The following is a 24367-nucleotide window of genomic DNA, read 5'->3' as shown; positions in this document are numbered from 1 at the left end:
ATTCTGAGATCTACACTGATAATCAGGGTTCCTTCAGCAGGCATCTTCAAGGGACACCTAAAAAAGAAAATGGGGTAGGCATGCTAATTTCAAGCTGATGGAAATCTTAAGATGGCTTTTACTGCTAGGTAAGGATACTAAATGTATATTTATTTATTAAAAGACAATTATATTAAAGGGGGAATCATGCAAAGATTAATAATGGTGCCTCATTACAAATCTTAACAATGACTGAACTTTCACAGCCTTAACTACACCCCGTCCAAATACTAGAATGCACCACAAAGCATTAATAAAAAGGCTTAGAATTACAGTATCTTATCATACATGTCAGTGTTCATAATGTCTTAAGGGTCAATACTTGGGTTCAGATTTAAAGATTAGTTTACTGCACAGTCCTTGCATGCAGAAAATGAGATTCTGAAGGAACATAAAAATCATTGCAGTAACTGGCCGTCAGCAAATGGAAAACAACGTATTAACTAGATATTTAAAGGAACTAAGACCACTCCTACCCACAGCAGAAAACTCGCTCTGTGTAAACAAAACACATGCACATCCAGAAAGACACTCATGCATGAAACTTGGTCATCATAAAGAAAAAGTCAGTAAACCCTGAGGGAGGATTTCTGCTAAGTTTTTTTTTCGCTAGTTCAGGAGTGGAAGTAACACAATTGAAATGGCAAGTTTGCTACAGCAGCTGGAGTTAATGGCTAGTTATTACATTGGATTGTATACTGTGACACTGGATTATGACATCTCTAATAAATCTGTAAAATGCTGTGGCATGTTGGAAGAATGTGAGTTTGCTACATTATCATCACGGCCAAGGTCAGGGAACCAAATGGAGTAGCAGAATGGAGGTGAAGCCCTTCTTCATTATAGGGTGCGTAGCGGCGGGGAGGGGTTCAGCGGAGAATCATCCTTGGCCAAGTATCTTAGGTCATTCCCATGTAATTCCCAGTGATCCTATGTCAGCAACACTTCTGAGTTAGAAGATTCAAGCTCAACTCAAGAGATTTGAGCACAAAATCTGTGCTTGCATTCCAGTCATCACTTGGCACTATGAGAAACAATGCAGGGTAGTTCTCTCTGGAGTACTGACCAATATTTATCACTCAACCAATATCATTAAAACAGATTATCTAGTCATTTATTTCAGTTTGGTTTGAGAGGTCATGATGTGTGCAAATAGGTTGCTGTCTTACCTAGATTATAACAGAGATTACACTTAATTGGTTGTAAAGGGCTTTAGAGTGTCTTAAGGTTGTGAAAGACACGATATGATGCAAGTTTTTTTCCCTTGATCCATGCAAAGAATATTCTTGGAGCGTGTGGCTATTTGACCGTGTGATATGAGTCATACTAAAGACGTTGGGGTAGGTGGGGGAATTTTCTGTAAAATTTAGATAAAATATCAACACATTTATATAGTTTCTATGAACCTGGAAATTACTGAATATCTGAAAACAAAGAGTAAGTGTATTGAGTCCTGTAATCAATTTGTCCTGCTCGTGCAGAACGTAGAGTTTTTACATTTAGCCCTAACAACAAAGACAACTACTCACTTTGATGCAGTTTTGAGGTCAGCACAAGGTGTACTCAAATTTACTTAAAGTGGCTAGAGTCAAGGTGCAACACTATTTGATAACTGCACTGGGGCGGGGAGGGGGTTGGTGGGGAACTCATCATTAGCATCAACAAGGCTCACAAAGCATTCTGTATATTTTAATCAGACAAAGATGTTAAATGTATTTGCTGATTGCTGAACTTTTGTTATCTTAGGAGTGGGAAGTCCTCATGCTATTCTACTTTTGTTTAAAAAAAACACAGCACCTTACAATATAATATGTGTCACCAGATTCTCTGATCAAAATACTGTGAGCAACTAGGTTCTATTGCAGCATAAAGAATTCAATGTTGTTATCCCATCTGGGGTTTTATTGGTCCAGTGTCAATAATGAGTTTGACTTCAGGGTGTTCTTAGATTGTTGGCAGTTTAATGGTTTTTTTCAATGATTATAAAATAATCTCCACTGCGATTGCATGGTTCCTGAGAACTGTACTTAACAGATACTGGGTGAGTGGCTATGGAAGATACATGGGGGGATTGAAGGTGGCACTGGGTAACACGGGGAATGTGAGGTGGTCAGGGATGGCATAGGGAAATGTGAGAAGACATGGGGGCTGGTGGAGAGGGGTGAGGTTTAGGGGGTCTTTAAATGACAATGGGGGCTAAGCTGCTGTGTTGGAGAACCGAGAACGGGCCTTCTAACCAGCCCACCTCTGCACCCACACTCCTTGCGACTCTATCGCAGCTCGCAAAATGTGCTGCAAGCTTGACCCCCGTATGAAAAGATGAAAATCCCTTGTAAAGTGGGTTGTGTGCGCATTTTGTGAGCAGCTAAAGTGCACAGGTTGTGTTTCCCTGAGCCCAGACGAAAATTGGGCTTAGAGTCTAATTTGAATGAGGGGCCAATTACAACATTTTTCAGAAAAAATGAAACAAGAACGATGGCAATGTGTAAATTTTGGATGGCTGTAACTAGTGTATTTAAATTTATTCGCTGCTTTTGCAAAAAGCTATTGCTTTAGAAGGTAGATCCACCGTAGGAAGTTTATTTGCTCCTCCATGTCAATCAAAGTTGTAAGCATTGTTGCAAATCATTTTATTCACATTGGTCTCTTCAATCTAGCACATTGGAACTGCGAAATTGTGTAAAACATTAACTAAATACACTGTTGAAACAAAGAGAGAGATTCCTTGTCCTGTATAGTTTAAAACTGATTAAATTGCACATAATTTTGCAATTCACTTGGAGAGTGGTTCATGCTGAATAAAGAAAGGTAAATAAATGCAACAATATGCTGTTTAATTGGAATGATGCTTGCAAATTTTCGTTAAAAGTTTTTAGAAATTCTGTCACTTAAGGAAGCCACCAATCTAATTTCACACGATCTGCCATACTTAATGATCCAATAGTGTTTAATTTTTCTCCAAGTTTGTTAAAGCAAGACGCAGCCTTAAAAAAAATCTATTAGAAAAGCAGCTTCAAATTCTCTTATTTTTTGTAACAGCAAAGTTAGTGACCAGGTTTTATGCAGGAGTTGAAAGGACATGAAAGCAGAGTTGCATCACAACAAAGACACAGTGACAAGAAAGTAGCTTTAGTGTGAAAAATGCCCATACTCTTCCTTTGCCGGAGTAGATGGTAAAGCGGCGTCTGCAATGGAAGGAGCAAGGTCAGCAGCTTTCCCACCAGCCATAGTGGGAAGAGAAGAAGTGCCAAGAGCTGCAAAAACATCCTTTGCAAGGTCAATGTCTGAGGTCTTGAAGGTCCCTCCGTCAACTGGAAAGTCCTCACCCTGGGAGGGTTTTTTGCTGCTGTCAGTAGCAGCCTCGTTCTTCACACTGGTGGAGTTATTTGTCGTCTCCACGGGGCTCTTCACTGCGTTAGGTTTCGCAGCTTCAATTTCTGGGCTCTTGGTAGTCGTTGGAGCTTCTAGCTTGGGCTGCTGTGGTGCCGATGTAGCTGGGGGACTGGCTGGGTTTCCGGGACTAGGAACTGGGCCAGGTTTGCTGTTATTGGCAGGAGCTTTTGTGGCCTCCTCTACTGCTCCGGCAGTTGGAAGAGGGGCAAAGGCTTGGTTGGAATTGACCGGATTACTGGAGGTTGGGGCAGAAGGAGGCGGCGAAGAAGCAGAGACTGGGACAGAAGGAGGAGTCGCAGAAACAGAAACAGAGACAGGGGCATCACTAAGATCAACAAGGGGTGCAACCTTGGGAGCTGCCTCATCTTGAGACTTGGCAGAAGGTGAGGTGGGTAATGCCACAGCTGCCTTGGGTGAGTGAGGTGGAGCAGCTGAAGCAGGTGATGGCTCAGGTGTGGTTGAGGCTGGGAGTGCAGCACTGGAAGTGAGTGTAGTCGTTTCACTCGTTGGACTGTTTTGAGCAGTGGCAAAAGTTTCAGTGATAGTGTCAGAGTTAGTGGTTACTGTGGTGACAGAAGGCAACATGTCCTCGACAGTAGCCTGGGTATCTGCTGCGTGCCTGTGAGGACAACAGGAGTAGAAAATGGATAGAATAGACAATATAGCAATAGTGACAGAAAGAAGCAAAAGCACATAAAACGACCATATCATGCTGCCATATATGCAACCTATAACATTAAATAAGAACCATATATTGGGTTTGAAAACAGGATTGTCTTAGTCAGTATAATAAATGACTACTAAGATGTTACAGAAAACTGATGGGAAGGGACTTAAGCTTCAATAATCCGAACACATTCTAAGCTGTAGTAAGTGACAAAATTAGCTGGTTGCCTAATTCCTTTTCATCCATTAATTAATTTAAAGCAAAATTCATAATTAAATACTTCACTGTTTCAGTATGTCTTCTTGAAAAATTGTAAAGCACTTTAAGATTCAAGTCTTAATTTACAATATGTGTACGATCGTGTTAAGAGCTTTGCAGTGCTTGTTTGTTAAAATAAACTTTTTTCCACCAATATTCATCATGTGTAGCCAATCATAAATACAGACAGAGGTCAGAATTTTCCTGAGAAACTTATTTAAAGGTTATTTTATCCATACCTGTTAGTCAAAACTGAGAGAAATGAACCAAATTTTTGTTTAAGTACATTTTCAACTCTATTTGCAAACCCTTATTGATTCCTTGAAATTCATGACTGGCTATAACTCTTAAGCTACTAATACGTGGACCTTAATTTTCCTGATTTTGACCTGGTCCTTCAAATACATTCAACAACATTATAGTAAAGTAACTCTGGGTTGGGAAGCACTATCAAGAAAACACAAGCCAAATTAGATTGAACACTGCACAGTAGCTCACAGAATTCACATAAGTCATAATGCAAGCAGAAATTATCCACCAACCATGTAAACAAAAAATGTTAAGCAAAAGACCAGCTGACCAGTACAAAGCAGCCACATTCTCAAACACAATGAAACTTACTCAGGCTCTGTCAATGGAGTGGTTTCATTGGGTTCTGTTTGGCTTCCACCATCATGGTTGGGAGTCCGTTCTTCTTCAGTTCGCACCTCCACAATTGGTTCCTTTGATTCATCTTTCCTATAAGCAAAGTGAGATATCAATTTTCAAATTGGTGGATAAGGGCAAATTTTGATACTCCAGTGATCAATTAGTTACCAACAATAAATGTTGTGGCAAACATAGAATTAAAGTGAATATTGTAAGATATGTGGACTTTTTATGTTTTGTGCTATGAATTTTTATACTGCGTGCATTTTGTATGCACTCTTGCTAGACGGAGAGTTAATTATAGATATGTGCTTCATTGGAAAAAATAATGCTTGCATGGCTTAAGTCAGCCAAAACCACATTGTCGCAAGGATCGGTAACATGAATGCCATAAAGAGAAGGAAAGGAACAGGTATCTGAACTATATCATAAGTTGTGGTCTAAATGTAACTGAAAGGCAGGATATGTTTCACATAAAATGTATGAACTAATGAACTTTGGAGCTAAATTTAATGAGTGAAGTGATCAGCCAGCCTGGGAGATGTCTATCCAGAAAGGAGCTAACAATGGACTGATAAAGGGCAGGCTGTTCTGCATATACTCAAGGTCAACTGACCATAATTAATGAAGTAATTGATAGACGAAATACCAATCAAAGCAGTGATATGTATGCATCAACTAATCAGAGCACAACAAGTACATTGGAATAACCCATTGGTGACAGAGGATAAGAGAACAGACCTGGAGAGTTTTGTGGCACAGATTTGAAGACGACATATGGAGAAACAAGAGAGACGAATCACGAGCTGCCTGCACCACAGGCATTGGTGGGAACCAACTGACCACCTGATACCAATTACCGTGATTTGTTAAGTATACCTTTTGTTGCTTAATAAATTGTCCTGATGCTACTGCATCAAGTGTCCCCTTGTTTAAAATTTATTGTCTGGTCTCTGAACTACTTACAGATTGGTTGCACTAAAATTGTCACTGAGTGAGAGGAACAAATTATGGGCATGAATGGTGGAATAAGAAACCTGGGGGGGGGGGAGGGGTTCAAATAAGAATTAGAACAGGTTCTTGTCAATAAATGGGATACATGGTTATAAGAAACATTCCAAGAAGACATTGTGATAGATATGCTAGATAGAACTAAGGCCTTCTCCTGAAATCCCTACTAGGCTGCAAAAGAAGAACATTGGTGTAAGTGCGAGGAATGAAAATAGCAGCACCCTTCTTGTCTCTGACATGCATTCCATTAATGATTTTTAATCCTTTATGCAGAGCTCAGTAAGTTCTGGAAATAGTTAAAGGGCTGTGATAATTTAATAAATTGCAAGGAAATACAATTTGTTAATTGTGTCCAAAATACTTAACTCGGCTGTGATATAATTAATATAGCAGGGATCTTGTGATGTCATTTTAGGCTTAGACGGGCATTTCAAAGTTGTGAAGAAAGTGGTGTGATTTTTTCTTTCCTTCCAGTACTCAAGTTGGGCACCTTACTTCAGAAAAAAATCTGAGCTACTTTAAATGCTGGAGCTCTGTGATTTCCAATTAATATATTCATTTACTTAGGCTTGTCAACACATTTTCACAGGTTATTTCCAGTACTGGCAAAATGAATATTGAAAGGAATGAAACTAATTCAGATGATCTTACAAGTACAGTAGGGCACCAATCGCTAAGCACTTTAACTTTGCTGCTATAGTGCACTCATCATATTTCAGAAAAACTAATGATTTAAGCTTCTTACGAGAAAGCAGCTTTTCCTTCTTCCATGTCCTTGCCCTTAGATCCTGGACCAGGCTGTCCACAGAAATTAACTGCAATGCACATCAGCAGGCCACACTTATTAACGAAGTAGCAGGTGACATCGACAGCGACGAGCAAGATGAGGAAGACGACAATAAGAATACCAACAATGGCACCGGTCCCCAGACTTGAACCATTTGATGGATCAGCTTCTGGAAGAAAGGGAATCAATTAAGTACTAAACAACACTCAACAATTATCTAATATACAGGTTGAATATCCTTTATCTGTGCATGAGAAAACCGAACACATCCAAAAACTGAAATTTTTTACGCAGGCAATCTGTGACCCAAGCCGACATGACCTTCGCCAACTGGACCCGACATTTAGCACAGAAAGTCTAGTTGTTTGCCTTACCTTGCGTCCAGCTGCTGAGAGAGTTTTTGCTTCTGACCCGAACCCTATCACGGCAACTAAGCTCAACGAGGAAAATGCTGCCCCTCGGGCAAATAACGATATCTGATCCAAATGGAATCAGGAAGTCTTTGGAAGTGCAGGGGTGTGAGTGCCAAGTCTGGTCTGCCAGAGGCTGCTTTCCCTTGCTTCACAAGCTGTTTAATGTAAGACGAGGGTCACAAAACCTTTTCTCCAACTCTTAATTACTAGCTAGGTTTCTACAAGTCACTACTTATTCATCCTAACCATATTCAATACGGTAGGGTATATCACATCCGAAAACCAAAAATATCCAAACACGGAAATGCAATCAGCTTCAGGGGTTTCAGATAAAGGATACATGGCCGGTACTGCACTTAAAATTGTGCAAAACATCAGCCTAGATCTAATCTGGTCAGAAGTATAAAACAATCAAATTTTGTATGTGAAAACGTAGATTTATTTAAACTTGTAGTGTCCCCTTAAACAAATACCATCCTGTCATGTGGAACATTTTACAAATTGTGTGTGTGTTACAGGCCAAGGTTCAAGAAAGGGATGTTGCAAGTTTACCAGGTAATGTTTTCTGTTTGATAAACCATAAGACAAATTTTTCACATATCTTTATATTGTTAGTGAGCTGCTTACAGTGAATTATGAATGACATTATCAAATGCACGTCCTTCTACTGGATTTGAAAAAAAACCGTTTCACATTATTCCTTTACTTTTGAACTTTTCCAAAAGCCTAATAGGACACTCATCCATACAAAATCTGTCTTTTAGATACTTGCAAGCAATTTCTAAAACAGATTGTCTGGTCATTATCAAGTTGCTATTGTAGGATCTTCCTATGCACAAATTGACTGCTGTCTTTCCTACATTACAACAGTGATTACACTTTCAGAGTATTTAACTGGCTATAAAATCCATTGGGACATCTATTTTAGTAGACATAATCTTCCAAGCTGGCACCAAATGATATTATACCACACAAAGACTACCATAGTTTGTCTTGATGTCAGAGTCAAGATGTACTTAACTATATTCTTAATAATGTTTTATACACCTGCTGGTATTCCAGATGCTGCACAAGGAAGAGATCAGGATTATAAGGATGAGGGAAAGAATAAATCCAGGTCACCCTCCCCATCAACTTACAGCCATGTATAAAGTGTCAGTAGCAAAGGCCTGGAAGCAGGTCCAGTACTTGTCATCTCAGCTATGGATGGTGCGTGGTATTATAAGATTAAAGAAAAAACACAATATGGCCATGGTATTTAATGTAATGCATTATTTGTAATAAAATCATGGAAATCCAGCCCATAAAGTTAAGGCAGCTTGGTTCTACCTGTGCTTTATTTCCACTGAGAAATTGGTCTAGTTTGCAGGTCTTGGGTGTCTCAGTCTTGAAAGACCTCTATCAAATGCTTTACAGGTAAATAAATCATGAACAAAAGTGCCTAGACTTGTTAGTATCTGTAGCTTGAGATACATGCAGCATGGTGGCAACATTGCTTTCAATATTATGTTGGCCACAAGGATTTCTTGCCTGCATCTGAGCAGTTCAAGAAAACAAAAAGCTTGGGCATACATGTCTGCTATTCAGACTGATACAGGAGTCACATAACTATCATGTGCTAAGAGGTTGAGATGACTTCTTCAGGTCAGCTGATGCCTGAGAATGTCTAACTTAGCTCATTCAAAAATAGCTATTGTTTATTATATACAACATCTTCCATTTGGATATTTGGGTCTGCCTCTTATGCAGCAATTGTAATAATTTTGTATATTTGCACTTGTACACCAACAATAACAGGGAGAAAAAATAAAAACACAAGGGTCAAAATTTAATTAGCTGTTTTGATTACGTTTTTGTGACTTGCCTACATTGACATCTGAATTCCTTTGTTCTCCACAGCTCCTAGTATTTTGCCATTAAGGATTCCAATACATCTTTTACAGATCCAAAGTAAAAGACCTCACATTGAACTCCACAGCTTTGTCATGTCGCTTTGTCAGTCCACTTACATTAATAATTTCCTGCTACCATTTACATAGCTAACTGGTTTCCAACTTCATGTTACCTGGGTGCACTCTATCCTTCCATCCAAGTCAGCCAAAGTCCAAGTACTGGTCCTTGGGGAACATAACGTTGGATCCCACCAATCGGAGAATTCATTCTTTATCCCTACTTCTGTCTCTTTACCTCCAAATCAATTACATAATGATAAAGTTACCTCCAATATCACAGTTCTTTTCAAAAATAATAATCTGTGCGCTTTCTGGAAGCTCAGATACATACGAACCAAATGCATTCTCCTATACACCAAGCTAGCAGCTTCCTCAATAACTGAAACTGAATTAGTCATACATGACCTACTCTCTAAAAATCCATGCTGATTTTTTTCATCAGCTCAGACTTCCTCACCATGACATTCAATAGCATTACTATCATTGAACTCCCTCGTCAATGTTCCGGTCATTATGGGGGTGGGGGCACAGGTGATGTGGAAGATCACCAATGACCAGAAATGTAACTGGACCAGCCACATAAATACTGTAACTGCAGGAGCACCACCACCTGCAAGTTCCCCTCCAAGTCAAACAGCCTTATTTGGAAATATATTCCTCTTCCTTTGTCAGTGCACTTACATTAATAACTTCCTGCTATGATTTACATAGCTGGATCAAATTCTAGAACTCCCTCCTAACAGGGCTCTGTGTGGCCCTATGCCACATGGGCAGGTACTGGTTCAAGAAAATGATTCACCACTACCTTCTCAAGGGCGATTTGCTATGGGCTATAAATGTGGGCATTATCATTGATGTCCATATCCCATGAATTGATATAAAAAAAAGTCAAAGGCTGGGTGCTTGGCAGTAAGTAACTCACTTCTTCACTTCTCAAAGCCTTTCCTTCACTTTACAAGACATGTCAGGAGTGTGATGGAATACCCTCTACTTGCCGGGATGGGTGCAGCTCCAACAACACTCAAAACATTCAACACCATCCAGGACAATGCACCCACTTGATCAGCATCCCATTTGCCCACTGTAAACCATAAGACCATAAGACATAGGAGCAGAAATTAGGCCATTCGGCCCATCAAGTCTGCTCCGCCATTCAATCATGGCTGATAAGTTTCTCAACCCCATTCTCCTGCCTTCTCCCCATAACCTTTGATCCCCTTACCAATGAAGAACCTATCTATCTCGGTATAAACATTCACTCTCTCCACCACTAATGCAATAGGCTGCAGTGAATACCAACTACAAGATGTCCTGCAGCAACTTGCCAAAGCTTCTTTGGCAGCACCTCCTAAAACCACCATATCTACTATTTAGAAGGTCAAGGGCATCAGGCACATGAGAACGCCATCACTTCCAAGTTGCACATCAGCCTGGCTTTAAAATAGTCACTGGGTCAAATTCCTGGAACTCCCTTCTTAACTGAACTATGGGTGTACCTATGCCACATAGACTGCAGCAGTTCAAGAAGGTAGCTCATCTTCTCAAGGAAAATTAGGGATGGGCAACAAATGCTGGCTTTGCCAGGCCTCCATATCCTGTGAATGAATAAATAAAATCTTACCCAATTGTTTAGTCACTCTGACTCTGATATAGACTCCAATAACATGCTCACACTTTATTGCAAACTAACAAGGCTGTTGTTACAAGGCAACATTATGGGGGAGATGATGACATAGTGTTAATGTCACTGAAGTAGTAATCCAGAGGCCCAAGTGAAAGATCTATGGACATGGGCTCAAATCCCACCATGGCAGTTGGTGGGATTTAATTCAACTCATAAACCTGGCATTGAACTTTTTCAAAAAACATTTAAAAGGCAGATTTAAATGCCTTGTCAGCTTGACAGCTCTTTTTGACAATTCCACTGAGTTTATGCACTTTTTACTCACATACATGTCCAATTTTAACAATCCTAAATGGCACCTGACCCCTCCCAAAGGGCACATGACCGGTTACAAAGGTATCTTGATATCATATCCAAAAGAGTACTGTATCTCACCAAAAGGGCACCCTAACTCTCCAAAGGATTTGGATCAGTTAACATCTTCTCCTATCAGGTCTAATGTGCACAATTCGTATTTACCACTCCCTTCTTGTAAGCACCAGATAACACTGAAGGCAACTTCATTTTAATCTTATTGTTTTAAATGAAATCCAATTTAATCAAGACCTGTTTATATTAGATCAACTGATATTCTACAACACTTGACAGGATTATATTTTACCAAGGATTGCTATATGTATGCTTTTGCACGTGATTTAGATGGGAGCTTCAAACAATGGAAAAATGGCTATGTTGGATTTACAGACTTTGGTTGAATGACAACATTTTCACCAACAATAAGCCTCACTGACAGATTTCGATGTTAGAACGAGTGTCCAGTCAAAACATGGTTTTAAAACCAAAACAAAAACCCATCACCTTGGTCGTAAACAGGATTCTTGCCTTCCAATTTCTATTCATCTTGTCTGTGATGTTGGCTGTGCTTGTAGTAGTACCCCACAATTCCGTGACTCGTCCCAATTTTAACCTAATTGGCCTCAAATTAGATCTGAACAGTCCACATGGCTAATTTCATGCACATATTTTAGGATTGGAGCATAAACAGACTAACAGTAAAGTTAGTCATGTCTACAGTTCTTTCAAAATGAACACAACATAAAACATGATCTTATGAAAGCCCCTGGAATTGTAGTATTGATGCAAAATGTCCTGGAACTAAAAGGAATTAAAGGCTTAGTACTAGACAAAGCCAAGTTCAGGAAGAAGTCAGGAAGAATTCCTTCACATAAGAAGTGATTATTACCTTGAATAATTCTCCAGGTAGGCTAGCAAAGGCAAAATCTTTAGAATGGTACAAGAAAATGGTACAACAACAAAGTTTACTTGTTTTCATTTAGGCTGGATTTTATGTGAGTAAGAAAATGCCAGAATAGCACTAAGCTGTGTTTGGTTTTGGTTCCATTGGTTTTACTCGATTTGTGTACACTGCTACAAGGTGTGGTGGCCCTTATATGGGAGTTACAATAATTATCTCTGGCAAAGCAAGGTCATTAGAAATCTTAGTCAAAACAGATAAAAAAAAATGGCTTCCTAAATCTTGTTGATTGTCAAAGGCAGCTATGGGCCTCTATTAACATCTCTTGGTGAAATAATGGCATTTATGATGAAACGGTGAGAATATTACATGATGGTGGGGAAGCAGAACAAATTGTCAACTTAAACGTACATTATGATTATTGAACAGTATACATTACAAAGTAGACAGGGTACATACATTATATTCATACTTGGTAATGGCACATTTGTCAGTACAACTACAACTTCAAACATTGTGCTATAATGTTCTGATTAATACAACCAACCTAATAAATGCCAAAGGCAGCAACCTCCATTTATCACAAAACAAAAACAGAAATACCTGGAAAAACTCAGCAGGTCTGGCAGCATCAGCAGAGAAGAACAAAGTTGACATTTCAAGTCCTCATGACCCTTCAACAGAACTGAGTAAAATTAGGAGAGGGGTGAAATATAAGCTGGTTTAAGGTGGGGGGGGGGGTGGATGGTTGTAGGGACAAGCAAGCAGTGATAGGAGCACATAATCAAAAGATGTCACAGACTAAAGAACAAAGAGGTGTTGAAGGTGGTGATATTATCTAAAAGAATGTGCTAATTAAGAATGGATGGCAGGACACACAACGTACAGCTCTAGTGGGGGTGGGGTGAAATAAGACTAACAGAGCATAAAAGGTATAGATTTAAAAATAATGGAAATAGGTGGGCAAAGAAAAATCTATATAAATTATTGGAAAAAACAAAAACAAAAGGGAGGGGGAAGAAATGGAAAGGGGATGGGGATGGAGGAGGGAGTTCAAGATCTAAAGTTGTTGAATTCAATATTCAGTCGGGAAGGCTGAAAAGTGCCGAGTCGGAAGATGAGGTGTTGTTCCTCCAGTTTGCGTTGAGCTTCACTGGAACAATAAAGCAAGCCAAGGACAGACATGTGGGCAAGAGAGCAGGGTGGAGTGTTAAAATGGCAAGTGACAGGGAGGTTTGGGTCATTCTTGTGGACAAACCACAGGTGTTCTGCAAAGCGGTTGCCCAGTTTGCGTTTGGTCTCTCCAATGCGGAGGAGACCACATTGGGAGCAACGAATGCAGTAGACTAAGTTGGGGGAAATGCAAATGAAAGGCTGCTTCACTTGATAGGAGTGTTTGGGCCCTTGGACAGTGAAGAGAGAGGAAATGAAGGGGCAGGTGTTGCATCTTTTGCGTTTGCATGGGAAGGTGCCATAGGTGGGGGTTGAGGAGTAGGGGGTGATGGAGGAGTGAACCAGGGTGTCCTGGAGGGAATGATCCCTACGGATTGCCGCCGGGGAGGGTGGGGGTGAAGGGAAGATGTGTTTGGTGTTGGCATCATGCTGGAGTTGGCGGAAATGGCGAAGGATGATCCTTTGAATGCGAAGGCTGATGGGGTGATAAGTGAGGACAAGGGGGACCCTATCAGGTTTCTGGGAGGGAGGAGAAGGCGTGAGGGCGGATGCGCGGGAGATGGGCCGGACACAGTTGAGGACCCTGTCAACGACTGTGGGTGGAAAACCTCCGTTAAGGAAGAAGGAGGACATGTCAGAGGAACTGTTTTTGAAGGTAGCAGCATCGGAACAGATGCGATGGAGGTGAAGGAACTGAGAGAATGGGATGGAGTCCTTATAGGAAGTGGGGTGTGAGGAGCTGTAGTTGAGGAAGCTGTGGGAGTAGGTAGGCTTGTAATGGATATTGGTGGACAGTCTATCACCAGAAATGGAGACAGACAGGTCAAGGAAGGGAAGGGAAGTGTCAGAGATGGACCATGTGAAAATGATGGAGGGGTGGAGATTGGAAGCAAAATTAATACATTTTTCCAGGTCCTGATGAGAGCATGAAGCAGCACCAAAGTAATCATCGATGCACTGGAGAAAGAGTTGTGGGAGGGGGGCCGGAGTAGGACTGGAACAAGGAATGTTCCACATACCCCATAAAGAAACAGGCATAGCTGGGGCTCATGCGGGTACCCATAGCCACACCTTTTATTTGGAGGAAGTGAGAGGAGTTAAAGGAGAAATTGTTCAGTGTGAGAACAAGTTCAGCCAGACGGAGGAAAGTAGTGGTGGATGGGGATTGTTCGGGCCTCTGTTCGAGGAAGAAGCTAAGGGCCCTCAGACCAACCTGGTGGGGGATGGAGGTGTAGAGGGATTGGACGTCCATGGTGAAGAGGAAGCGGTTGGGGCCAGGGAACTGGAAATTGTTGATGTGACATAAGGTGTCAGAGGAACATTGGATGTAGGTGGGAAGGGACTGGATAAGGGGAGAGAGAAGGGAGTCAAGATAACGAGAAATGAGTTCCGTGGGGCAGGAACAGGCTGACACGATCGGTCTGCCGGGACAGTCCTGTTTGTGGATTTTGGGTAGGAGGTAGAAGCGGGCCGTCCGAGGTTGGGCAACTATCAGGTTGGAAGCTGTGGGAGGAAGATCTCCAGAGGAGATGAGGTCAGTGACGGTCCTGGAAACAATGGCTTGATATTCCGTGGTGGGGTCATGGTCCAGAGAGAGGTAGGAGGAAGTGTCTGCGAGTTGACACTCAGCCTCCGCGAGGTAGAGATCAGTGCGCCAGACAACAACAGCACCACCCATGTCAGCGGGTTTGATGACAATGTCAGGGTTGGACCTGAGAGAACGGAGTGCAGTAAGTTCAGAGAGAGACAGATTGGAATGGGTGAGAGGAGCAGAGAAATTGAGACGACTAATGTCGCGCCGACAGCTCTCAATGAAAAGATCAAGAGAAGGTAAGAATCCAGAGGGAGGGGTCCAGGTGGAGGGAGAATGTTGGAGGTGGGTAAAAGGATCCGTTGAACGGGGAGAGGACTCCTGCCTAAAGAAGTGAGCACAGAGACGAAGACGGCGGAAGAAGAGTTCAGCATCGTGCCAAGCCTGAAATTCATTGAGATGAGGGCATAAGGGTATGAAACAGTCCTTTGCTGAGCACTGAACGTTCAGCGTTGGAGAGGGGAAGGTCAGGGGGTATAGTGAATACACGGCTGGGGCTGGGATTGGAAGATGGGGTGGGGACGGAGGGACAGGCAGGGGTGGAGGGTCCTAGATGGGTGTTGGTGTCGATGAGTTGTTGCAGCTTGCGTTCCTTAGCACTTGAGAGAAAGAGAAAATGTTTCTTGTTGAGGCGTCGGATGAGACGATGAAATGAAACCTCCGTTTATCATTCCCTTAATTTAAAAATGGTCCCAGGTAGATAAGGAAAAGGCTGGGTCAGGCCGGCAGAGTTTGGGAGAGGTAACCAGGAGCCTGCTCAAAAACTGGGATTTCAGAAACCTTTTAAAGGGGAAAGAGAAAGATTTTAGTGAGGGACCTCTCAAGAATTAAGCCAAAATGGATGAACACACTGCAAATGATAATAGACAAAGGAACAATAGGACACACAAAGCACATAATCTGAACAGGAAAGGATATAAGGCTGGAAGAGGCTCCGAAGATAAGCCGGGGGGTGGGGGGAAGCAATGTGGAATTCTGAAGACCAAGGTGAGGATTTCAAATTTAATATTTTGGTGGAACACGGAGCCAGTATTTGTCAATAAGGATAATGGTGATGTTTAAGAAGTGCTTAATTGTGCAGGACAGCATACTGACAGCTGAATAGCAGACAAGTTAGACTTTATGAAACGTGGGGGCAGAAAGGAAGCCACTAACATTCAAACATAAAGGTGACAAAATATAGATAAGGGAGTCAATGGGGTGAACTTGGAATGGATGTGGGCAATAGTGCACAGTGGGAATGAGTAATATTGGTAACAAATAGGAGGTGGAATTTGATGTTCAGCTCACGATCAAATGGGATGTCAAGGTTTTGCATTGTTTGGTTCAGTCAGGTGGCAAACAGACAGGATAGAAAGGATTTGGATTTGTACAACAACCTCAATGTCCCAAGGTGGTTGACAGCCCACAAAGTACCTTTGAGGTGTATTTGCTGCTTTAATGTAGGGAAATGCAGCAGCCAATTTGCTCACAGCGTGTTCCTACAAAAGCAATGAGATCACGAACAACTAATTTATTTTTGGTGATAGAATGGCTATCACAGAATCGTACAGCACAGAACGAGGCCACTTGGCCCATCAAGTATTTCTCGGCTCTTTAAAAGTGTTATCCAATCAGTCTCACTTCCCTGCCCTTTTTCCCCCATCACCCTGCAATGTTTTCCCCTTCAAGTATTTATTGTTGAATCTGTTTACGTCACCCAGTGCATTCCAGAGGATTGAGTCACTGTTTTAAAAAAAATTCTTGCCTCACCCCTGGTTCTTTTGCCAACTACCTGTTTGGTTGAAGGATTAATATTGGCACCAGGACATTTTTTTTTTTAATCCTTTCATGACATGTGGGTGTCACTGGCAAGGCCAGCATTTGATACCCATCCTTAACTGCCCTTAAACTGACTGGCATTGCAGAGAACAGTGAAGGGTCCACCACGTTCCTGTGGGCCTAGAGTCACATGTGGGCCAGGCCAAGTAAGGATGGTAGGTGTCTTTTCCTAAAGGATAGTGAATCCGATGGGCTTTTACAACAAAAAATTATAGTTGTCATGATCACCATTACTAAGACTAGCTTTATATCCCAGATTCATGAATTGAATTTAAATTTCACCAGTTTCCATGGTAGGATTTGAGCCTATGTTCCCAGAGAATTAGCCTGGTCCTCTGGATTACTAGTCCAGTGACATTACAATGACACCATCATCTCCACATTAAAAGAACCCTTCTGATCTTCTTTAAGTAGTGCCATGGAATCTTTTGTGTCCATCTGAAAGGGAAGACAAGGCCTTGATTCAACATTTCATCTGGAAAATGTCATCTCTGATATTTTGGCACTCCTTCGGCGTGATACTGAACTGTTGACTTGGATTATGTGCTCAAGGCTCTGAAGTGGGAATTGAAATCACAATCTTCTGACTCAGAGGTGAAATGAGCCTTTGGGCACTGAGCCAAGATTCATATCGAGTACCAGGACATTATATGCCTTTTTAATAAGCATTATAGATTCTTTTCCAAAAGTCTTAGATTAAATGCTTTCACAGATACAATAGTAATAATATATCTGAATAGTGTACAGAGAGTACAGTTGGAAAACCAGCTCTTATAAAATTTTACTTCATTTATATTTACAGGACTGATTGTCTAGCAATAATGAAGGATGCCAAAAAAGTCAAAGCTTCAGCTCTTTGTGTCAAGTAGCCCCAGCTGGTCAATTAAATAATTCAGTTTTTCTGTTCTTTGTCTTTCTTAAAATAGGTCCAGGAATGTGTGTACAACATGTGCACCAAGTTTTAGTGTTGGAAAATGAGAATTTGAGTTCCTTCCTAATGTAAAGATTTGGAAGACAATTAGTTTTACCAATTCAACTGAGATGAGACAGGACTTGAGGAATTCATAAGCACTAGCACAATATAAAGGTTGATTAATTTATTGCTTTCAATAACCACAGCAATAAAAAAGTCAGTTACAGCACTGTTCACAATAAATAATCAATCAGCGGTTCTGATGAAAGGTTATTGATCTGAAATGCTAAGGGGTAGAAATTCACCTGGGGCTGTGGAGCTGAATGTTAACATTTGATATACAGTTCTACTGAGTGAATGAAAATGATTATTAGGCACAGAGTATAACGAGTGGCATATTCAATACCACTCATTTTTAGCCTGTTAATCTGACACCAACTTCTAATCCTAACTCTGTTTCACTCCCCACAGATGCTACCTGAACTACTTAGTATTTCCAACAAACCTCCTGGAGCAGGGGTGCAACATTTACAACACATCTGGATGAAGCATTAAACTGAGACCTCGTTTGCCTGCACGTTTTCTAAATTACAACAGTGGCTACACCTCAAAAGTACTTCACCTCCTGTAAAGCGCTTTGAGATGCCAGTGGTCACGAAAAGTGCAATACAGATGCTTTCTTTCTTCTTGAATCCTTTGGCAAGTTGTTGTCAGGCTTTCTGGGTATTGGGGAGTTGGGGTGGGGGGGGGTGTCCTCATTGTCAGGCACTCAGTGAGGGACCCAGGACCCAGCATCAGGAAGGCGGGGCCGTGGACAGCCACTCCAGCTGCCCTTTCTGCCGACCCCCGTCACAGACAGCCAATGATTCCCTCCCCATAACCCCATTTGGTCCTCACTCACCTGTTGGCCTGGGATCCAACACTGATCCTTGGCCGATTCAGTGCAATGCCCTCAGCAGCACTACACCATTTTGCCCCTGAGAGCTGCTGACTCTGATTGGTCAGCAAATCTTGGACAGGACTTCTGCCCCTGGGGTCCCAGGTCTGAGTGGCACTTCATTGGTTGGCCTTTCCTAAAAGAGGTGACACGGGCTCTTGCCAGCTCTCCAGCAAACAGGCATGACCCCCATTTGCCTCCATTAAATACTGCCATTGAAATGGGATTTGAGCCAAAGTCCTTGTGATACTAAGTTGTATTCCATTTTTGGTCGCTGCCATTTAAACCACCCAGCCCTGTGCAATTCCTAAATCTTTCCAGTGCTCAAAGTACAAATCATCTGGTTGGGTTGGGAAGCATCCTTGGTTGCTGAGGGAAGTAAGTGTGGGAATGGAAGAAGACTGTCCTAATATTTCAATCCTCTTTGTTGTGAACCGTGCTGCACTCAAGAGTCCTCGATCGTGTGGTTGCAACCCTCCAGAATTGTCCTGGATTCTCCAGGAAATAATGTGCAATCTCACAGACATTGCTAAGATCAAATTATAGGAGATTCATTTTCTTGCACACTTTCTTTTGTTAATTAAAAATGTTAAGGATATTGAAAAAAAAGAGTATTTGTCTGTGCAGGGTGGTTAGAGGAAATCATGTCTAGAAACCTCCAGGAATACCTCCAGTCAGAAATAGAAATCCTATGTCTCCAAAATGTGATTGCCAAAGATAATCACTGCCAGAGGGAAGCAATTCCCTTTAAGAAATCACCTTTCAGTTCAAAGAAGAAGTGAAGATAGAGAGCAAAACTCATGCTACATTATGTTCTACTAAGGCTTTCCCTCTATGGTTGGAGTGGCGAGGCGACCAGAGGTTATAACATGGAGGCAATTTTCAACTGAAGTTTATATTGGGAAGAAGGTGGAGAGACCATTCTCACTGTCCACTGAATGTCTCCAGCAAGATGTCTGAACCATTTTATGGCTGGGCCTCATTTCAATGTTCTGGGAAAGCTGCGAGCAGAAAATGACAGCATAAGATCTTGATTTTAAAAGCTTGATAAGGTGCTCACTTAGTTTGTATGGACATGCCAGCCCCTTATCGAGGCCTACCCTACATGTTGGGCAAGCCTGCTCCAATTTCTGGCATGAAGGGCATGGTTGGAAGTTGAAAATCACCCTTTGCAGGTGTATTCCATAGCTGCAAATAGATTTGAAACCACTTGTACACTAATACTCATTTAGTTCAGATTTTGGGAGACTAGAACCTGTAGTACAGCCCTGACACCCATATTACTAAGTAGAACTCCCTTATTCCAGTACAGAGTTGCAGACATAGGTCTGAATTTGCGCTCCCGGCTTAGGAAAACTCCAGGGTCTGCAAACGGGAGAAGGTGCCTCGAATGGTCAGATTTGAATTCTGGGTATATACGTGCTAACAAGAATCATGCTTGCTGCACCCCCCCTCCCCCACCAAAAAATAATTTGGAGGCAACCACAGGTATAGAGGCGGGCTGTGTGAAAGGCTGACCTTGGTGATTGGGCACTTTGTCTCAGATTCAAAAAGAAACCCAATAAAACAAAAAACAGCCCTCTAGTCCTCATCACCCCAACACCCACACAGTTCCCACATATCCCATCCATGCCAACTCGTGCCCCACACCTGTACCCCATGGCCCTCATACCCTGCATACCAACCTATACCCCTCTACTAACAACCTATGCCCACTCATACCCTCCATGCCAACCCATGACTTTTCACGCAACCCCATGGCCCTTTAGAGCCCCTATGCCAATTTAGTGCCACCCACCCACCTTTACACCCTCCATGACAAATCATCCAGTATCACCAATGGGCACAAATGCTGAGAGGAAATAAAGTTCTAAGTGAATTCATTTTTTAAAAAAATCATCCTCACTGATTAAAAACCCATTCACTACATTTAAATTCCTTTAGCCACCTCAGTTCCTTATAACAACAGGTATTTGCATTCACAACCCCATTTCAATGACTTTATAAGCACTTGGAGCTGTCAATCAAATTGTGAACTGAACAGGCATCCAGCTGTGATGATAGGTTGTGAAATCAGTCATGCAGCACAAATTCTACAAGGATAGCCCTCAGGCTTATGTCAACAGATAAATGGCAAGCACTTTAAACATAAACCCAAGCACACTTTGTTTCAAATTTAAAGGCCAGGAGATTTAAATCCTTTGACAGCTGCTGTGAGTTCATCCACATTTTATATACCTTCATGTCCACTTTTAACAATCCCGAAGGGCACCTTACCTTTCCCAAAAGTGCCCTGTGGAATCCAAAAGGGATTTGGCGATGTCTCCAAAGAACTCTGCTAACTTTAGACTTTCTCCTGATAGGTCTGAAGAGCACAAGTTGTGTTTTGGGCACCCCACTGGTGAAAACTGGATCTGAATAATGAAGGCAGCTGCATGTGAACTGCAGATGTACAAAGTTCAACCCACCCCAACTGCCCCCTGGCAAAAATGGTGGGTGCAGGTTTGGGGGCAGGACTTCCAGAATTGGGCCTCCAGTGTCACTCGACATAAGCCAGTGTTGCGAAAATTCATGTCCTAGTTTTCATGGGTCTATACTGTCGAGATGGTGGAACTCAATTTTAATTATAGGAGTACTAGGCGACAGCTCATAGATTCAGGAATACAAATTAATCAATACAAGTACAAAAGTACCGTTGCAAATTTGGTTGGAATCTAAAGAAAGCAATTGAAAATTGGATCTCTAAAAAAGTAATCAACTTCACACATGGTGGTCAGACAAAGAGTCGATGGCAAATGTCAGAGTGTGACTTTCCACACAATAGAGTAGGTGATCATCACCTGGATTTTAGAAGTAGGTCGTGTTGGGATTGAAGTGGGCAGGCCCACAAATTCACTTTGGCAAGCAGTGGGTAGCCAATTAAGGCTAATTCTCTGCTGAGTGGGATTTCCAGTCGGCAATGTGGGCAAGAGACGTTAGCCTGGACCACAGCCAGGCAACCAAGTGGGCTCATGTCAGGAAAGGGGGAGGCTGTGATTAATGCTGTGAGGAGCCCTCTGCCACCCACACCAGTCATGGCTACTGGGTTACAGTTGTGGCCGCTAAACGCCCCTTGGAGTGGTTCCCCCTCCACAATCACTGCCAGGTAGCTATGACTGTTTTAAATTTTAAAAAACTGACCCCTTCTTTGGAGGGTGCCTCCATGTTAAGGTGCTCTCTCTTTCAGTCATGAATTGGCAGCTCCCATCTTGGCCAGCGGGGGTGCTGATGTAACGGTGCTTGAGGTCCTCCCATTGGCCCTCCAGCCTCTGGGAAACCAGCAGCTATCCTTAATTGGATGGGGAGCCCGATCCCAGCCATTAATTGGTTTGGCCCTTTAAAAACTTGGCCTTGCATACCCGGAACACATCCTGAGGGATTGGTATCCAGAGCTGGTCCCAACTTCAGGGGCCCAACCCTGGATTGAAGACCTAGCATCACACTTGCATCATTTTCCTGTAAGTCTTAGGTGTCCACTCAGGGAAATTTTTTTTTTGTGTCAGTTGACTGCATGAAACACAGAGAAACTCACCACTGTACTTAATCTCCCAATGGAGCTATCAAGAAATCCACTCAGGATGAGTTTCTGTTTGCTTGTTCTGAATTGCACACATCCTACTACGTAACTAAACGTAGAGAGCCCAAGCAGAGTTTGAAAAGAGCCGAAAGCTCAGGCATGGAATAGACTTTTAGTTTGAAGCTGGGCATAAAACTAGTATTGTGGATCAGCTGCTCATTATAAATAAAAGCTGCCTGGCTTTCAGTTCCATTGAGTTTAGTTAAAAATGCCACTTTGTGGAAGGGGTGGATACTCAGGATGCTCATTTTATTTCAGGGTCGTGAACTGAAAACCTACCTCCAAATATGCACTGTGCTACTGCGGGGTGGAATTTTACAGCCCCTCCCACTGGTGGGATTCTTTAGTCCTGCCAAATTCAATGGGCTTTTGAATGGCTCGCTGCATTTCACGGCCATGAAATTCTGCCCCTGGAGTTGCATAACTAATACTTTGCGGTTTACCAGCACGTCATTTTCTGCTGTTTATGCAGCTAGGATCACCCAGCTAGGGCACTGGCTGGCTCAGTTATTTATAGCTAAGGGTAAGAATCTCAGTTCTCATGACGGACTGCCCACTCCACATCCCATTCATGTATCTGACGGACTAGTGGATCATCAACATTTTTCTGATTTACTCTTAATTTTGGTGTCAGTTACTACATCTGCCACAGAGGGTTAACTTGCTATCAATTTTTCACCTTGGAGCTAAAGGGGCCCATGTACCCCAAATGAAAATAGTTAATATTTAGGTATTAGAAACTGCTAAGTGCAGGTTGTCATTTTTATCTTAAAACATCGTTTGTCTCAAGACATAGCTTCCTCATCTGATGTTTCATATGTGAATAGCCATTTACTGAACCAGACAGAAGACATTCTGTGAATCACAACTGTTTTATTGTTAAACCACAGTTCAATACAAATACCAATTGCCTCTTTCCCTCCTGAATCCTTACCCTGTCCAAAAGCAAAAACCCACCTACTCGGGAAAAACCTAACTCTTAAGTACAGGCTACAATGAGCATCACCTGCTCTCAATTCACTCTGAAGCTTGTCCTGGTTTACTCTTAAAGGGACCTACATTTCTAACATTGTCATCTGATACATTGTGGACAACTGGTGGAAGGACCAACACAGGACAGTTTGCAAGTGCCAGCCAACTTGGTGCTCTAGATGTCCAAGTCTACACATATGAAATATTGACAGTATTTTATTTGTACATGGAGGAGGAAGAATTTAGGAAGAATAAACTATTTTAGTGCTCTTTACCTTACTACTCATGCAAAATGTTCAGATTTAGTAAAGTACTGCCTGGTAAAATTCTTAAGTCACTGATTTTTGAAATATGATATGTATGTCACTGAAAACGTTACCACTTTATACTGTGAATTAATAAAGCCATTCATGCCAGGTTCTGCTCAGTCTGGGTGTCTTCTGTGCAAAATAAAAGCACTACATTATGAGAGTTTACATTACTTATAAGTCAGCACTACAATCTGCCTGTTTTCAACTTGAATCCTGATTTTGGGAAGCACTGTACTATCCAGGGGGCAATGAAAAATGCCCTGAATTTGTTCCATATATTGTACCAATGTATGGTGTGCTACTTCCCAAAAGCATCCAAGTAAAGCCAAACATCGTGCCACATCAATTAAACCGTTCAATACAACAACACTTTAGCTTAAATCATATGATGACATTGAGGAAACCTTGTTTGCTGTTTCTGGTTGCTTCTACATCCATTATTGCCAATAAAGAACTATGGGCAATGGAATAAAATTGCTCTTTTTGCCTGTGTACATTGGTTTAGAAAGTTTAGCACAACTCAGGGCTGAGATGACATTAAAATAAAAGCAAAATGTGGATGCTGGAAATCTGAAACAAAAATAGAAAATGCTGGAAAAACTCAGGTCTGGCAGCATCCATGGAGAGTGAAACAGAGCTAACATTGAGTCCAATATGACTCTTCTTTGGAACTGGACAGAGGCTGAAGTGTGATGGGTTTTATGCTGTTGAAAAAGTGGGGAAGGATAGGTGGAGCAAAACAGAAGGTTAGGGATAGGTTTGAGGGCAGGAGAGATTAAATGACAAAGATTTCATCGAACATAAGGTAAAGGGAGTGTTAATAACAGTACAAAAATGAAAGGCTTGGTCCGGAGTAGGTGTTAATTGCAGAATAAAGGTCAGTGCTGTCCAAAAGCAAAATACCGGAATGTGCTAATAGCAGAAAACGGGATCAGTGCTGTCTGAAAGCAAAAGCATGAAAAGGTGATGCAGACCGAACTGGCACT

The 24367-nt window shown here is 41.8% G+C and overlaps 1 protein-coding gene across 12 annotated transcripts in view; it reads right to left on the bottom strand.

Moving 5' to 3' along the window:
- Nucleotides 1–24367, bottom strand: part of LOC121269513 (neural cell adhesion molecule 1-like) — a 490495-nt gene that overhangs the window by 4432 nt on the left and 461696 nt on the right. For 7 of the 12 annotated variants that reach the window (XM_041174119.1, XM_041174121.1, XM_041174125.1 and 4 more), the window contains 2 exons: nucleotides 6762–6972; nucleotides 4979–5095 (listed from right to left, as the gene is read on the bottom strand). In XM_041174119.1, coding sequence (XP_041030053.1) covers nucleotides 4979–5095; nucleotides 6762–6972 — 328 coding nt within the window. The remainder of the gene's footprint in view (nucleotides 1–4978; nucleotides 5096–6761; nucleotides 6973–24367) is intronic. The other 5 variants (XM_041174120.1, XM_041174127.1, XM_041174128.1 and 2 more) reach the window with 1 other exon arrangement.

This window comes from Carcharodon carcharias, chromosome 25 (genome assembly GCF_017639515.1).
Source record: "Carcharodon carcharias isolate sCarCar2 chromosome 25, sCarCar2.pri, whole genome shotgun sequence".
NCBI lineage: Eukaryota > Metazoa > Chordata > Chondrichthyes > Lamniformes > Lamnidae > Carcharodon > Carcharodon carcharias.
This window is presented reverse-complemented; position numbering and strand designations above follow the sequence as displayed.